The sequence below is a fragment of the Heteronotia binoei genome, chromosome 8, assembly GCF_032191835.1.
Source record: "Heteronotia binoei isolate CCM8104 ecotype False Entrance Well chromosome 8, APGP_CSIRO_Hbin_v1, whole genome shotgun sequence".
NCBI classification, from domain to species: Eukaryota; Metazoa; Chordata; class Lepidosauria; order Squamata; family Gekkonidae; genus Heteronotia; species Heteronotia binoei.
This window is the reverse complement of record NC_083230.1, coordinates 131,963,649-131,981,907: the sequence shown is the minus strand read 5'-3', so window position 1 is coordinate 131,981,907 and position 18,259 is coordinate 131,963,649. Positions and strand designations below refer to the sequence as shown.

Here is an 18,259-nt window from a genome sequence, read left to right as displayed (position 1 = left end):
AGCCCTATTGGATCAGGCCAATGGCCCATCCAGTCCAACACTCTGTGTTAACATAAGAAAAAAGAGAAGCCATGCTAGATCAGGCCAATGGTCCATCCAGTCCAGCACTCTGTGTCACATAAGAACATAAGAGAAGCCATGTTGGATCAGGCCAATGGCCCTTTCAGTCCAACACTCTGTGTCACATAAGAACATAAGAGAAGCCATGTTGGATCAGGCCTATGGCCCCTCCAGTCCAACACTCTGTGTCACATAAGAACATAAGAGAAGCCATGCTGGATCAGGCCAATGGCCCATCCAGTCCAACACTCTGTGTTAACATAAGAACAAAGAGAAGCCATGCTGGATAAGGCCAATGGCCCATCCAGTCCAGCACTCTGTGTCACATAAGAACATAAGAGAAGCCCTGTTGGATCAGACCAATGGACCATCCAGTCCAACACTATGTGTCACATAAGAACATAAGAGAAGCCCTGTTGGATCAGGCCAATGGCCCATCCAGTCCAACACTCTGTGTTAACATAAGAAAAAAGAAAAGCCAAGCTAGATCAGGCCAATAGTCCATCCAGTCCAACACTATGTGTCACATAAGAACATAAGAGAAGCCCTGTTGGATCAGGCCAATGGCTCATCCAGTCCAACACTCTGTGCTAACATAAGAAAAAAGAAAAGCCATGCTGGATCAGGCCAATGGCCCATCCAGTCCAGCACTCTGTGTCACATAAGAACATAAGAGAAGCCATGTTGGATCAGGCCAATGGACCATCCAGTCCAACACTATGTGTCACATAAGAACATAAGAGAAGCCCTGTTGGATCAGGCCAATGGCCCATCCAGTCCAACACTCTGTGTTAACATAAGAAAAAAGAAAAGCCATGCTAGATCAGGCCAATAGTCCATCCAGTCCAACACTATGTGTCACATAAGAACATAAGAGAAGCCCTGTTGGATCAGGCCAATGGCTCATCCAGTCCAACACTCTGTGTTAACATAAGAAAAAAGAAAAGCCATGCTGGATCAGGCCAATGGCCCATCCAGTCCAACACTATGTGTCACATAAGAACATAAGAGAAGCCATGTTGAATCAGGCCAATGGCCCATTCAGTCCAACACTCTGTGTCACATAAGAACATAAGAGAAGCCATGTTGGATCAGGCCTATGGCCCCTCCAGTCCAACACTCTGTGTCACATAAGAACATAAGAGAAGCCATGCTGGATCAGACCAATTGCCCATCCAGTCCAACACTCTGTGTTAACATAAGAAAAAAGAGAAGCCATGCTGGATCAGGCCAATGGCCCATCCAGTCCAACACTCTGTGTCACATAAGAAAAGCTCTGTTGGATCAGGCCAATGGCCCATCCAGTCCAGCACTCTGTGTTAACATAGGAAAAAAAGAGAAGCCATGCTAGATCAGGCCAATGGTCCATCCAGTCCAGCACTCTGTGTCACATAAGAACATAAGAGAAGCCATGTTGGATCAGGCCAATGGCCCATTCAGTCCAACACTCTGTGTCACATAAGAACATAAGAGAAGCCATGTTGGATCAGGCCCATGGCCCCTCCAGTCCAACACTCTGTGTCACATAAGAATATAAGAGAAGCCATGCTGGATCAGGCCAATGGCCCATCCAGTCCAGCACTCTGTGTCACATAAGAACATAAGAGAAGCCATGTTGGATCAGGCCAATGGTCCATCCAGTCCAACACTCTGTGTCACATAAGAACATAAGAGAAGCCCTGTTGGATCAGGCCAATGGCCCATCCAGTCCAACACTCTGTGTCACATAAGAACATAAGAGAAGCCATGTTGGATCAGGCCAATGGCCCATCCAGTCCAGCACTCTGTGTCACATAAGAACATAAGAGAAGCCATGTTGGATCAGGCCAATGGCCCATCCAGTCCAGCACTCTGTGTCACATAAGAACATAAGAGAAGCCATGTTGGATCAGGCCAATGGTCCATCCAGTCCAACACTCTGTGTCACAGAAGAACATAAGAGAAGCCATGTTGGATCAGGCCAATGGCCCATTCAGTCCAACACTCTGTGTCACATAAGAACATAAGAGAAGCCCTGTTGGATCAGCCCAATGGCCCATCCAGTCCAACACTCTGTGTTAACATAAGAAAAAAGAGAAGCCATGCTAGATGAGGCCAATGGTCCATCCAGTCCAGCACTCTGTGTCACATAAGAACATAAGAGAAGCCATGTTGGATCAGGCCAATGGCCCATCCAGTCCAACACTCTGTGTCACATAAGAACATAAGAGAAGTCATGTTGGATCAGGCCAATGGCCCCTCCAGTCCAGCACTCTGTATCACACAGTGGCCCATATATGTGTGTGTGTGTATATACATACACATATGCATACATACATATACACACATATATACACTGTGGCTAATAGCCACTGATGGACCTCTGCTCCATATTTTTATCCAATCACCTCTTAAAGCTGGCTATGGTTATAGCCGCCACCACCTCTAGTGGCAGTGAATTCCACATGTTAATCACCCTTTGGGTGAAGAAGTACTTCTTTTTATCCGTTTTAACCTGTCTGCTCAGCAATTTCATCGAATGCCCACGAGTTCTTGTATTGTGAGAAAGGGAGAAAAGTACTTCTTTCTCTACTTTCTCCATCCCATGCATTATCTTGTAAACCTCTATCATGTCACTCTGCAGTCAACGTTTTTTCAAGCTAAAGAGCCCCAAGGATTTCAACCTTTCTTCATAGGGAAAGTGTTCCAGCCCTTTAATCATTCTAGTTGCCCTTCTCTGGACTTTCTCCAATGCTATAATATCCTTTTTGAGGTGCAGTGACCAGAACTGCACACAGTACTCCAAACGGGACCGCACCATCGATTTATGCAGGGGCATCATGATACTGGCTGATGTGTTTTCAGTTTCCTTCCTAATAATTCCCAGCATGGCGTTGGCTATGGCGTTGGCCAAGCAAGGAGCTACCCAGGGCAGTGGGACTGTGCCGGAGGGGGAACCACATTGTGCAAAATAAAGCAGAAGCCAAATGGCACCTTAAAGTCCAGCGACTCTGATTCCGGCAGGAGCTTCGGAGAGAGACTCAGGTCTTCCGGAGCCAGGCCTGCCCCTTCCCCCCTCCCTCCCTCTTGAGCAGCAGCTGCCTCTTCTGCCCCCCCAAGGAGCACGGGACACAGCAGCTGCTTCTCCTCCAGCCACCAAATTGCAAAAATGCAGGGATGATGCAAACACCTGCTGCTGCTGCTGAAGACGACGACTGCACCCTCAATCCTTTTGCTAGTCGAGGACGATGGAACTGTTTCCATGGAAACTGCACTGTGGCTCTTCAAGGAGCAGCAAGCAAAGAGGAGGGAACTGCCAAAAGTGCCCCTCTCCATCACTCCGCTACGGGAAGAGGAGGGCAGCGGCTGCTCCTGCCCCCCAGAGGCCCCACAGGGTACTTCTGGCTCCCAAGGCAATGGGGCAGCCTGTCCCCCTTCGGCTGAGGAGGGAGGGGTCCTGCTCAAAAGCCTGCAGTCCCAGCATGCTGCTGCCTTGGCTTTTGTCAGTATCAGGAGGAATGCAGAAGGCCAGCGGAACTGCGCCCTCATGATGGTGGCTTCCTCGCAAAGACAGACTGACCCACCAGGCTCTGATCTTGACCCCCTGCTGTCCCTTCTGCTCTGCCCATGGCAGGCTCTTCTGCAGACAGAGTGGGCGGCTGCCTGGCTTCTCACACGGGAGCAGTTTTCTTCGCCCTGCAGAGCAGTGGGGAACTGTGAAGGAGCCCAGCGCCAGGAGCAGCTGGGAGCTTTTCACTGGACAAAATGGTCCTCCCCTACTTCCTGGAGTCATGAGCTTCCCCTACATGGTCCTCCCCTACTTCCTGGAGTCATGAGCTTCATGAATGGGAGGCTTGCCCTTCTGTACCCCATGGACCCTCTAAGGAAGCCCCCCAGGACAAGCACACCACCGTGGTTGGCTGCAGCACCTCTCGCTGGGGCTGGGATGGAAGCCTCACCTGGGACCTGTTTTATTTAATATCTTTATAAATGATTTGGAGGAAGGGCATGTCTAGTAGATGATACTAAATTGGGAGGGGCTGCAAATATCACAGAAGACAGAGGCAGGATACAGGATGATCTTGACAGGCTGGAAAACTGGGCTAAAACATATAAAACGAATTTTTATGGGGATAAATGCAAAATTCTGCATTTAGGTAGGAAAAGGAAACACATAATTATAGGCTGGGGGAGACTTGTCTTGGTAGTAGTATGTGTGAAAAGGATCTAGAGGTCTCAGTGGACCATGCACTGAACATGAGTCAACAGTGTGATGCAATGGCCAAATGCAATTTTGGGCTGTATCAACAAAAGTCTAGTGTCCAGATCACGTGAAGTGATGGTATTGCTTTACTCTGCTCTGGTAAGACCTCACCTGGAGTATTGTGTTCAGTTTTGGGCACCACAATTTAAGAAGGCTATAGACAAGCTGGAACGTGTCCAGAGGATGGCGACGAAGATGGTGAGGGGTCTGCAGACCAAGTCCTACAAGGAAAGACTGAAGGAGCTGGGCATGATTAGCCTGGAGAGGAGACGACTGAGAGGTAATATGATCACCATCTTCAAGTACTTGAATGACTGACATATAGAAGATGGTGTGGAGTTGTTTTCTGTCACCCCAGAAGGTCAGACAAGAACCAACAGGTTGATATTAAATCAGAAGAGTTTTCAACTAAACATTAGGAAGAACTTCCTGATTGTTAGAGCGGTTCCTCGGTGGAATAGGCTTCCTCAGGAGGTGGTGGGCTCTCCTTCCTTGGAGGTTTTCAAGTGGAGGTTAGATGGCCATCTGACAGCAATGCTGATTCTGTGAACTTCGCAGATCATGAGAGGGGAGGCCAGGAAGGGCTGCATCAGTGCTTAGTTCTCGTGGCCCTTTCTTACACACCCAGGGAAGAGGCTCAGCTGCAGTAGAAGAAGGTGCTTGGAGCTAGAACAGAGCTGCTGGTGAGGTGAGTGAGTCTTGATTTGCTTTTCTAAAACTGCTGGGGAGCATTACCTAGGGTTGCTGTGGGAGGTAACTATGGAGTGCTTGGTGCCTGCTGGAGAGGGGTTGCTGATTGCTTTTGTGTGTCTTTTGTGTAGCTGTTGCTGAGTGAGGAGAGCTTGTTTGCCTGGGGGTAATTGCTGGCCCCACCCTCTGCTGTTGCTTTGGCTGTTGAGTTGGAGGTGGGTGGGGGCTTGAACCTTTAAGTTGCAAGGCTCATCCTTGCCAGAGGCTCTTGGCCTAGGGGTTCTGTAGAAAGGGGGGTAGTTACTCAAAAATAGTTTCAAGTGTCAGTTGGTAGTGAGATTTAAAGAGAAGTGAAGATAAAGAAAATTTTGAAATGGATTGCAGCAGTATGGCTGGTGAGGGAGCAGAGGCAGTGACATCTAAAGACTGTGGGATGTTTGTATTTCTGCCTGAGAGTAACATGAATTACACTTGCAACAAGTGTAAGTTAGTGGCCCTGCTGGAGGAGAAGATACAGGGACTGGAGGCACGATTGTCCACACTGCAGTGTATAAAGGAAGATGAGGATTTTCTTGACAAAACGTATGAGGCGCTCTTAAAAGGACAAGAGGAGGGAGAGGAAATGGTATCTCAGCAATTAGAAGAGGACCCAACACAGGAGGAGGGTTCCTGGAAAAATGCAACCTGAAGGAGAAAGAAAATCAGGCGATGTTCTGAGCCCCTGCTGGTCAGCAATAGGTTCCAGGATCTCCCCACAGTAACTGATTCTGAACCACTGGAACAAGGGCTACTTCCCCAGCCTCCACGAAGCTTGAAGAAAGTTTCTCAGGATCCTGTGGATAAGAAGCCTGGAGCTTCTGCTCCCCAATATAGGAAGAGGAAGGTGGTGGTGATTGGAGACTCCTTGCTCAGAGGGGTGGAGCCCAAAGTGTGCCGACCGGACTTGTCATCCTTAGAGGTCTGTTGTCTGCTGTCTGTCTGCCAGGTGCATGCACCCAGCATGTGACAGAAAGGATCGGAAGATTTATCAAGCCCACGGATTACTATCCTTTCATGCTGATCCACATGGGAACGAATGATACTGCCCATCATAGCCCTGAACGTATTAGAAAAGACAATGTGGCTCTTGGTCAGAAGGTGAAGGAGCTGGGCATACAGGTTGTGTTCTCGTTAGTACTTCCTGTTGAAGGCCATGGCTTAGGATGAGAAAGAAGAATACTTCAAATAAACGACTGGCTACATCGATGGTGTCGTCAGGAAAGATTCGGATTTCTGGACCATGATTTACGCTTTCGAGATGGTGGTCTTCTATCGGGAGATGGTTTGCACCTTACGGCGGCAGGGAAAAGGGTGTTTGCTAACCTAATAAGGAGGGCTTTAAACTAAATTGTATGGGGGAGCAAGACAATAATTCAAAGCCTTGTATGATGCCAGAAACTGGGGATAAGAACATTAAAGATTTGCAAAGAGTGGCGCATATGCTAGGTAATGTTAACTTGCAGGCTTGTACGGAAACTAAACCCTCGGGATGCATAAAACGTGGATTCCGATGTCTCTACACTAATGCACAGAGTATGGGAAACAAACAGGAGGAACTGGAAGTCCTAATACAGGAAGAAGACTATGACATATTAGGCCTTACTGAAACTTGGTGGGATGACAATCACAACTGGAACAGTAGGATTCAGGGGTACAGCTTATGTAAAAGGGACAGGCAAATGAGAAAGGGCGGAGGCGTAGCAGTATATGTGAAGGAGGTATATACTTGTGAGAAAATATGAGAATTTGAGCATGGCAGCTCAGTTGAGAGTCCCTAGGTAAAAATAAAAGGAGTAAGAAATAACAGTGATATTATTGTGGGGATTTGCTATAGATCACCAAGTCAGGCAGAGGACTTGGATGAGATACTTCTACAGAAGACTGCAAAGCTCTCCAAGAGAAGGGATACAGTGATCATGGGAGATTTCAGTTACCCAGACATCTGTTAGAAGTCCAACTCCGCTAAAAATGAAAAGTCAAATAGATTCCTGACTTGTCTTGCTGACAACTTCCTTTCCAGAAAGCTGACCTAAGGCCATTCCAGCAGCTGCAAGTGGAGGAGTGGGGAATCAAACCCGGTTCTCCCAGATAAAAGAGCTCTGGCTGACCCAAGGCCATTCCAGCAGCTGCAAGTGGAGGATTGGGGGAATCAAACCCGGTTCTCCCAGATAAGAGTCTGCACACTTAACCACTACACCAAACTGGCTCTCCATGGGGATCCACTGCTTGGGCAAAAAGAAGTGTCAAAAAAGGAGAGGGAAACAAAGAGGCTGTTGGTCAGCCTGGGACACACTGAGAAGGTGGCCGTTCATCTCTGTGAGAATTACAGTGGGCAGACACGCAGCTCCAGAGATCTCAGACGATCAGAGAGGGGTGTTGCAGTCCTCAGGTACAAACAGAAGACTCCGGACATGTTTTGCCTCCAGAGAGGCACCCAAGTACAACAGTGGGAATGGATAGATGCCTTTATGCAGGCATATGGTTTAGAGACAGAGGAGGGAATCAGCCAGGCAGCCCTGCCTTTCGCAGCTTTTGCAGGCAGGTGTTTGAAAAAGAGCCGCAGGCATTTTAGAAAGCTATTTCCAGGTGAAGCAGCTATTTTAACCAACTGAGTTCAACAACTGTCCAAACAATTTTTTCAGTCTTCTTCACGGGGCACCCATAACAATGAGGTGCCCTACAAGAGTGGAAAGGCTCTTTATTTGCTTGTTTTGTCTCAGAGGCGGAAGAGGTCGCCTAGCCCAAACCCTTGCCCATGCAGGAACAACAACTATCGCGTCCATGACAAGAAAGTATCTAATAGAATAATAAGAGTTGGAAGGGACCTCCAGGGTCATATAGTCCAACCCCCTGCACAATGCAGGAAACTCACAAACACCTCCCCCTAAATTCACAGGATCCTCATTGCTGTCAGATGGCCATCTAGCCTCTGTTGAAAAACCTCCAAGGAAGGAGAGCTCACCACCTCCCCAGGAGGAAGCCTGTTCCACTGAGGAACCGCTCTGTCCAGAAGTTCTTACATGATGAGGAATCCACCCCCTAACAAGGGGGAGTGTCACAGTGTCATGTGACTGAACTGTCTGTCGCTTTCCATGATGCCACTTTGGGAGCAGCTGGTCCCTAATCGAACCCCAGAAGGGCTGCTGTGTGACACTGGAGTCAAGCCAACCAATTGCTGAGTTCTTTTCTTGTCCCAGTTTGAAAGACCAGGGAGACCAGATTCGCCAAGGTCCTGGAGGCACCCTGAGAAGTACCCTTGGGCAGGGGAGGGATCAGTCTTGCCCAGCTGGTCTCCAAGAAACTCCCCAGAGGGCAACTTGCCTGTTTCAGCTGGTGCTTGGAGCTCCTTGGCCAGGCCCCCAGATCTTCTTGCCTGCAGGCTATGGCTCCTCACTTACTCATCTCGTCTGCCCTGTGGCCCCTTCTGATAGTGGGGTGTATTGCCAATTTGGTGTTGAGCCAGTCTGTAGTGTACAATTTGGTGTAGAGAAAGCTGGATGTAATGCTTAAGAACAGCGGGCTCTAATCTGGAAAACTGGGTGTGATTCCTTGCCCTTTCACACGCAGCTAACTGGGTGACTTTGGGTAAGTCACAGTTCTCTCAAGAGAAGGGACGGTGGCTCAGTGGTAGAGCATCTGCTTGGTAAGCAGAAGGTCCCAGGTTCAATCTCTGGCATCTCCAAAAAGGGTCCAGGGAAGTAGGCATGAAAATCCTCAGCTTGAGACCCTGGAGAGCCGCTGCTAGTCTGAGAAGACAATACTGACTTTGATGGACCAAGGGTCTGATTCAGTATAAGGCAGCTTCATATGTTCAAGAGCACTTCTTAAGAACACAAGAGAAGCCATGTTGGATCATGCCAAAGGCCCCTCCACTCCAACACTCTGTGTCACATAAGAGAAGCCATGTTGGATCAGGCCAATGGCCCCTCCAGTCCAACACTCTGTGTCACATAAGAACATAAGAGAAGCCATGTAGGATCAGGCCAACGGCCCATCCAGTCCAACACTCTGTGTCACAAAAGAACACAAGAGAAGCCATGCTGGATCAGGCCAATGGCCCTCCAGGCCAACACTCTGTGTCACATAAGAACATAAGAGAACCCATGTTGGATCAGGCCAATGGCCCATCCAGTCCAACACTCTGTGTCACACAGTGGCCAAAAAAACCCCATGCGCCATCAGGATGTCCATCAGTGGGGCCAGGACACTAGAAGCCCTCACACTGTTGCCCCTCCCAAGCACCAAGAATACAGAGCATCACTTGCCCCAGACAGAGTTCCAAAATATGCTGTGGCTAAGAGCCGCTGGTGGATCTCTGCTCTTTCAGAGCTGTCTCAGCCCCACCTACCTCACAGGGTGTCCGTTGTGGGCCGAGGAAAGGAAGGAGATTGTAAGGTGCTCTGAGACTCTGAGTGAAGGATGGGCCATAAATCTGACTCTTCTTCTTCTTAACAGATCTCTGCCCAACTGGTCTCAGCTTGGAAATCTACCGAGTTCTGTTTGCTTGTCTGTGCACCTGTACACCTGAATTTTGCTGGTCCTGCCCCTGCTGAAACTCATCTCCCCCAGAGGTGTGAAGGTCCAGGAAAATTTGGAAAAAACTGGGGAGCAATTAAAAGATTCTTATGAAGCAGCTTCTCTTTTTGGAAGAGCAAAATACTCACTTAGGCTCAGAATGCACAGCCCAAAGATTTGCATGGCAAGACAGCCTGCAGCATCAGCTAAGGATAATTTCTGTGTACACCGCAGACATCTACAGCGTATTTTCAAAGATACAGTTAACATGACTAATTTGTGCATAATAATATGCTATAATGCGTGTGATGGTATTACACCCAATTGAAGAGCTCATTGTTTTTCGCATTACACAGTTTAACACGATATTCAAATATCCTGCTAGCACTGTGACTTCTAAGAGTCTGTCCATTTTTTAAAAAGTTGTGTTTCCCATTTTCAACTCCCCCGTGCTGCAGCTCCACAAATAAGGCTTAAACAGCTAAAACCCTGGAGATTGCTTGGGATGAAACAGGACAGACGGAGCTTCCTTTGCCCGCCCACTCCCTCCCGCCGTGGAGTCTCCCAAAGAGCCACAAGATGCCAGATTGGTGTAGTGGTTAAGTGCCTGGACTCTTATCCGGGAGACCCAGGTTTGCTTCCCCCCCTCGTCCACTTGCAGCTGCTGAGATGACCGTGGGTCAGCCAGAGCTCTCTTATCTGGGAGAAACAGGTTTGATTCCTCACTCCTCCACTTGCAGCTGCTGGAATGGCCTTGGGTCAGCCAGAGCTCTCTTATCTGGGAAAACCGGGTTTGATTCCCCGCTCCTCCACTTGCAGCTGCTGGGATGGTCATCCATAGCTCTCTTATCTGGGAGAACCGGGTTTGATTCCCCCACTCCTCCACTTCCAGCTGCTGGGATGGTCAGCCATAGCTCTTCTATCTGGGGGAACCGGGTTTGATTCCCCACTCCTCCACTTGCAGCTGCTGAGATGGCCTTCGGTAAGCCATAGCTCTCTTATCTGGGAGAACCGGGTTTGATTCTCCCCTCCTCCACTTGCAGCTGCTGGAATAGCCTTGGGTCAGCCATAGTTTTCTTATCTGGGAGAACCAGGTTTGATTCTCCATTCCTCCACTTGCACATTCTGGAATGGCCTTGGGTCAGTCAGAGCTCTCTTATCTGGGAGAACTGGGTTTGATTCCCCACTCCTCCACTTGCAGCTGCTGGAATGGCCTTGGGTAAGCTAGAGCTCTCTTATCGGGGAAAACCAGGTTTGATTCCCGACTCCTCCACTTGCAGCTGCTGGAATGGCCTTGGGTCAGCCAGAGCTCTCTTATCTGGGAAAACCGGGTTTGATTCCCCACTCCTCCACTTGCAGCTGCTGGAATGGCCTTGGGTCAGCCAGAGCTCTCTTAACTGGGAGAACTGGGTTTGATTCCCCACCTCCACTTGCAGCTGCTGGAATGGCCTTGGGTCAGCCAGCGCTCTCATATCTGGGGGAACCGGGTTTGATTCCCCCCTCCTCCACTTGCACCTGCTGGAATGGCCTTGGGTCAGTCATGGCTCTCTTATCTGGGAGAACCGGGTTTGATTCCCCACTCCTCCACTTGCAGCTGCTGGAATGGCCTTGGGTCAGCCAGAGCTCTCTTAACTGGGAGAACTGGGTTTGATTCCCCACCTCCACTTGCAGCTGCTGGAATGGCCTTGGGTCAGCCAGAGCTCTCTTATCTGGGAGAACCGGGTTTGATTCCCCACTCCTCCACTTGCACCTGCTGGAATGGCCTTGGATCAGCCATGGCTCTCTTATCTGGGAGAACCGGGTTTGATTCCCCACTTCTCCACTTGCAGCTGCTGGAATGGCCTTGGGTCAGCCAGAGCTCTCTTATCTGGGAGAACCGGGTGTGATTCCCCACTTCTCCACTTGCAGCTGCTGGAATGGCCTTGGGTCAGCCAGAGCTCTCTTATCTGGGAGAACCGGGTTTGATTCCCCACTCCTCCACTTGCAGCTGCTGGAATGGCCTTGGGTCAGCCAGATCTCTCTTCTCTGGGAGAACCGGGTTTGATTCCCCACTCCTTCACTTGCAGCTGCTGGAATGGCCTTGGGTCAGCCAGAGCTCTCTTATCTGGGAGAACCGGGTTTGATTCCCCACTCCTCCACTTGCAGCTGCTGGAATGGCCTTGGGTCAGCCAGAGCTCTCTTATCTGGGAGATCCGGGTTTGATTCCCCACTCCTCCACTTGCAGCTGCTGGAATGGCCTTGGGTCAGCCAGAGCTCTCTTATCTGGGAGAACCGGGTTTGATTCCCCACTCCTCCACTTGCAGCTGCTGGAATTGCATTGGGTCAGCCAGAGCTCTCTTATCTGGGAGATCCGGGTTTGATTCTCCACTCCTCCACTTGCAGCTTCTGGAATGGCCTTGGGTCAGCCAGAGCTCTCTTATCTGAGAGAACTAGGTTTGATTCCCCGCTCTTCCACCTGCTCCTTAGCCACCTGGATTCCGGAAGGAGGCCCATCAGGGATCGTTAGGCCAGCTATTAAGGTAGAGTTGTGTATAATGGAATGATGGAAATGGGTGTTTGGGTGGGGAGGTTTGGATGCATATATGCAGGGCCGTTGATCCTGCTAGAGTCTAGTTCTGTTCCTATCTCACTGAATAAAGAGCTGAACTCCCTATTTCTTGGGCGTCTTCATGCCTTGAACCCAGTACTTTTTACTTCTCTACCAGGCCCTCGTAAGGGGCATGCACAACAGGGCGGTTTGTACCCAGTGCGGCCCTTCAGGAAGCAACAGGTGGGCAGATCTCATCCTAAAGAGAGGTCCTGAGCAGGGGATTTCGACTTCAGAGAGGAGCCCCGCCTCAGAGACGGTTGCTCAGCAGCTGCTATGCCTCTTTCCCTGTTGTCCTCTCCTGCCAAAAAGCACCCCTTCGAGGCTGTGCTTTCATAAGGAGCCCCCCTGCCTTGTGTGCTGTCGCTCGCATGAAGACGCACAAAGCTGCCTTCTGCGGATTCCGACCATCGGCCCATCAGAGTCATCCCTGCCTGTTCAGACTGGCAGTGGCTCTCCACACCCAGGCACAGATCTCAGCTCACCATCTCCTAGGTTTTTGTGGTTGCTGTTCAGTTGCACAGTTGAGTCTGACTCTTTGCGACCCCACAGGCCACATCATGCCAGGCCTTTCTATCTTCCACCGTCCTCCTAAGTTTGCTCAAATTCATGCTCATTGCACCGATAACACTGTCTCTAACCATCTCCTCTTTTGCCGTCCCCTTCTTCTTTTCCTTCAATCTTTCCCAGCATCAGCGTCTTCTCCACTGAGGGCTCCCTTCTTATTTACTCCTTTTTAAAACTGCTGTTGACCCCCTCTGCCCACCAGTCTGCTTCGTGCAAGAGAAAAGGTGGGTGGCAACCGGGAGCAGGGCCTTCTCCATGGTGGCACCTTCGCCTGGCAGCTGATTTGTTAACTGTGGTTTACTCAAGCGGCTTGCTTAGCTGAGGGCTGGGGTCCTGCTGGCTAACCTGTTCTGCTCTCACATCAGGGAAGGCTCTTTGTCCCGAGCCCCTGCCCGACCCACAGAAAAGTCTTTCCGTTCAGCTGGCAGAGGGCTCCCCTGCTTCCTTCTATCTGCTGCTCTGCAGGGTTCTTGTTGCTTTCAAACGGCTTCTTTGGCCTTTGAGATCTGGTGTTTTTACAGCAGGATCTTGGAAGACAGGACCATCTTTTAATGGGAAGGGCAGGCTACAAAGAAGCGGCCCCGTGCCGCAGAGTGGTAAAGCAGCAGTACTGCAGTCTGAACTCTCTGCTCATGACCTGAGTTCGATTCCGGCAGAAGCTGGATTCAGGTAGCCGGTCTAAGGTTGACTCAGCCTTCCATCCTTCTGAGGTCGGTCAAAGGAGTCCCCAGCTTGCTGGGGGGAAAGTGTAGATGACGGGGCAGGCAAGGGCAAACCACTCTGTAAAAAGTCTGCCATGAAAACGTGAGAGCAACGTCACCCCAGAGTCGGAAATGACTGGTGCTTACACAAGGGACCTTTCCTTTCCTTTCCACGCTACAAATACCCCCTCCCCAAGACTGGTGCTTGCACAGGGGACCTTTCCTTTTCAGAGCTCTGTGGTGCAGAGCGTTAAAGCTGAAGTATTGCCGTCCTAAGCTGTGCTCACGACTTGAGTTTGATTCCCGGCGGAAGCTGGGTTTTCAGGTAGCCGGCTCAGGGTTGACTCAGTCTTCCATCCTTGTGAGGTCGGTCAAATGAGTACCCAGCTTGCTGGAGGGAAAGCGTAAAAGACTGGGGAAGGCAATGGCAAACCACCCTGTAAAAAGTCTGCCGTGAAAACGTTGTGAAAGCAGCGTCACCCCAGAGCCGGAAACGACTGGTGCTTGCACAGGGGACCTTTCCTTTCCTTTCCAGGCTATAAATACCCCCTCCCCAATTTGCCAGCCCTGGAATAATGCCGCCTGCCTCTTGTCAGAAACATCCTGGGCCTAATACGACCAGACTCTGTCTACACGAACCCCGCCCCAGCTTTGTTCCTGGTGTCTCAGCGCCCCCTCCCCAACCCACATGCTGGAAGTGTGGAGGGGTGCCTGGAAAGGGCAGCGGTGGTGGCGCCACCCCCCTGCAGCAGACGGACTTCCGTGCTGCTGCTCCCCCCTCCCTCCCTGTGGGAGTGCCGCCTGAAGTGCTGTTCAGGCGCTGCCCTTTAAACTGCCCTTGTTCTCCAGCAGTGGAAGCCTTCCCATCAACCCGATCATTAAGTTGTTGATCTTTCCACTCCAGCGAAATGAAAGTGGTCATGGGAAGCGCTCCTCGGGGACTCTTCAGGCCGGCCCAGTGAACGGGACCCCTCCCGTCTGTTCCTAAGGAGAGCAGAGACAAACGCTAAAATCCACGCCCCTGCCTGCAAGCCCCCCCCCCCAATGCAGCTGCAGCCGGCACCCCGCATGCTGCTTCCTCCCCTTCTTCTCCTCCTGGCCAAGCCTGGCCCCGCAGGGAAGACAGGCAGGGTTGCATTCAGAGGGCTCCCATCCCCAGAGGACATGGGTTTGGAGCTGCTGTTTGCCAGGAACTCCTGGGTCTTCAGAAGAAGAAGATACTGGATTTATATCCCGCCCTCCACTCCGAAGAGTCTCAGAGCAGCTCACAATTTCCTTTACCTTCCTCCCCCACAACAGACCCCCTGTGAGGTAGATGAAGATATTGGATTTATATCCCGCCCTCCACTCCGAAGAGTCTCTGAGCTGCTCACAATCTCCCTTCCCTTCCTCCCCCACAACAGACCCCCTGTGAGGTATATGAAGATATTGAATTTATATCCCGCCCTCCACTCCGAAGAGTCTCAGAGCGGCTCACAATCTCCTTTCCCTTCCTCCCCCACAACAGACACCCTGTGAGGTAGATGAAGATATTGGATTTATATCCCGCCCTCCACTCCGAAGAGTCTCAGAGCGACTCACAATCTCCTTTCCCTCCCCCCCCCCACAACAGACACCCTGTGAGGTAGATGAAGATATTGGATTTATATCCCACCCTCCACTCCGAAGAGTCTCAGAGTGGCTCCCAATCTCTTTTACCTTCCTCCCCCACAACAGGCACCTTGTGAGGTAGATGAAGATATTGGATTTATATCCTGCCCTCCACTCCCAAGAGTCTCAGAGCAGCTCACAATCTCCTTTCCCTTCCTTCCCCACAACAGACACCCTGTGAGGTGGGTGGGGCTGAGAGGGCTCTCCCAGAAGCTGCCCTTTCAAGGACAACCTCTGCCAGAGCTATGGCTGACCCAAGGCCATGCTAGCAGGTGCAAGTGGAGGAGTGGGGAATCAAACCCGGTTCTCCCAGATAAGAGAGCTCTGGCTGACCCAAGGCCATTCCAGCAGCTGCAAGTGGAGGAGTGGGGAATCAAACCCAGTTCTCCCAGATAAGAGAGCTCTGGCTGACCCAAGGCCATTCCAGCAGCTGCAAGGGGAGGAGTGGGGAATCCAACCCGGTTCTCCCAGATAAGAGAGCGATGGCTGACCCAAGGCCATTCCAGCAGGTGCAAGTGGAGGAGTGGGGAATCAAACCCGGTTCTCCCAGATAAGAGAGCGATGGCTGACCCAAGGCCATTCCAGCAGGTGCAAGTGGAGGAGGGGGGAATCAAACCCGGTTCTCCCAGATAAGAGAGCTATGGCTGACCCAAGGCCATTCCAGCAGCTGCAAGCAGAGGAGTGGGGAATCAAACCCGGTTCTCCCAGATAAGAGAGCCATGGCAGACCCAAGGTCATTCCAGCAGCTGCAAGTGGAGGAGTGGGGAATCAAACCCTGTTCTCCCAGATAAGAGAGCTCTGGCTGACCCAAGGCCATTCCAGCAGCTGCAAGTGGAGGAGTGGGGAATCAAACCCAGTTCTCCCAGATAAGAGAGCCATGGCTGACCCAAGGCCATTCCAGCAGCTGCAAGTGGAGGAGTGGGGAATCAAACCCGGTTCTCCCAGATAAGAGAGCCATGGCAGACCCAAGGCCATTCCAGCAGCTGCAAGTGGAGGAGTGGGGAATCAAACCCGGTTCTCCCAGATAAGAGAGCTCTGGCTGACCCAAGGCCATTCCAGCACGTGCAAGTGGAGGAGTGGGGAATCAAACCCGGTTCTCCCAGATAAGAGTCCGCACACTTAACCACTACACCAAACTGGCTCTCATCTTCAGGAGATGCAGCCCCCCCACCCCGGGCCCTGCTGCCACCGCAGACCCCCCCCCCCCCAGCTCCCTCTCTCTGCCCTTTCTGTGACACTGGCCCTTGCCCAAACTTCTTGCCGTGCCCAATAAACAGCACGCAAAAGTGAGCGTTTGGAGATGCCAGCATTGTATGCGTGACTCGAAAAGCAACTGTGGTTGTATCACTAGTAGTCCCATTACCACATGTGTGCCTGACGAAGCCTCGTGGGAGATGGTCTGTTTAGTGGTTTGCCGTTGCGCCTTGGTCTCCAACTCTGGGACATTCGAATTATACAGATTCATCTGGCGTAAAGGAAGCTACATTGAGTCGGATTCGGCTCCACGGGAGCAAAAGAAGAAACGGAGCTCTTTAAATCACAAAGGAACTTTCACGTGGAGTGGTCTTGGCAGTGACCGCTCTAATTCGGGTCAGTGTTGTGAATTTGCAACTTCGTGTGCATGGAAATGTGTGTATTTTGAAAGTGTTTAATCATTGTTCCTATTCATATTATACAATTCTGCAGCAGCTGGCCGTGAGCCTTGTGCTTTTTCATAACCAACAAACAAACAGGAAGCAGAGACTCACAGCTGTGCCACGCCAGTGAAACTGGCCTTCAAACCTTATATTGGGGCCCTAAGATAGGCACGATCCCCTATGGGCCTGTCTGCCTGGGATGCTCTCAGCTGGCTAGTATGGAGGGCCAGGGAGTTTTCTTGGCCTGCCGGCAGACAGGAGCCATGGGACACCCAAGTCCCTCCCTCCGCGGGGGACTCTCGGCACCACCAGCCAGCTCGGATGCCCCCGCCATACAAAAACTCCGGTTTGCCTTCCCATCCTCCTCCCAGGCCAGCCTTGCCCAGCAATGTGCCTGAAGCAGAAGTCTTTCTCTCTCCCCCACCCCCCAGCCAGGAGGCGATACCTTCCTGCACTGTGGCCCTGATGCCCTCACCCTTCCTGGCACAGGCTGGCAGCTGGGCGGCCACTCCCACAGCATGGTTGCCAAGTCTGATAATGTCTGGGGACTTTGGGGGTGGGGCCAGGAGACTCTGGGGATGGAGCCAGGAGACTTTCGCTAAAATAAGTAAATAAAAACGCAGCAGTGCAGTTCCCCTGAATACAGTCTTCATTTCCTCACCCAAGCAGCTGCAAATCATCTCTCTCTCACAAACACACACACACAGAAGCAAAAATAAAACCGTTTGCAATCCCACACTCCTGCGGTCTCACTGGGGCAATTTACTCAGGATCTGCTGAACTTCCACTAACCCAGGGAAACCAAAGGTTCAAGTTTACCCTTTAGTAGGTGACCGACCTCTCAAAAGCTTGTACACCAAACGGAGGGTCTGGGCTGCTTTCACAGCTCATGGGAGAGGCCACGTTCTTCTGCCTGCTCACCCCACCCCCACTCAGCCTTAAAGACACAGACACGCCATCCCAAAAGGAAGCCTTTGAAAGCTTTCTTCTAGCTCTGAAGGGGAAAGGCACAGGGGAGCTGTGAGGGCGGAGCTTCCCTTCTCCCCGCCGGCCAGCTGACTGGGGGCGGGAAGGAGCCTGGGAAAGTGGGAGAGCCTCCGTTGGGACCTGGGGATTGGCAAGCCTAGCCCACAGCCTGAGCCCTTTCCCCTCCAAGCTGCTCCCATGCCCTTCCTTCCCAGCCATCCGCCAGTGTGATGCAAACACCCATGAAAGTCTGCACACAGTCAAAGGTCTCCTCTTTGCTTTGGTGGCCTTTCAAACACTGGCCCCCTTCCACCAAGCCAGACAGTCAGCATGGAGCTCAAGACCTCCCGCTCCGCCGTCCTTCCACTCTGTGGCACCAGAGAGGCCAGAAGGAAAAGGCCAGAGGCAGGGCACTCACCTGTGAGAGGTGAAGTTGTCGTAGGAGCCCACCGTGTAGTGTCGGAAGAGGCGCTTAGTCCTGTCTTCTCGTGTTTCTGGAAGGAAAGAGCAGAGGGGTCTCAGAGACCTGGGGGAGAGGGAGAGGAAGAGCCCAAAACTCGTCTGTACACGAAGCCCCCCTCCATCACTCTGCGCATCATTGACA

The 18,259-nt window shown here is 51.4% G+C and overlaps 1 protein-coding gene across 1 annotated transcript in view; it reads right to left on the bottom strand.

The window, feature by feature from the left end:
* SHANK3 (SH3 and multiple ankyrin repeat domains 3) overlaps window positions 1–18,259 on the bottom strand; it is a 613,814-nt gene that overhangs the window by 128,521 nt on the left and 467,034 nt on the right. The window contains 1 exon segment of the mRNA XM_060246058.1: window positions 18,074–18,149. Coding sequence (XP_060102041.1) covers window positions 18,074–18,149 — 76 coding nt within the window.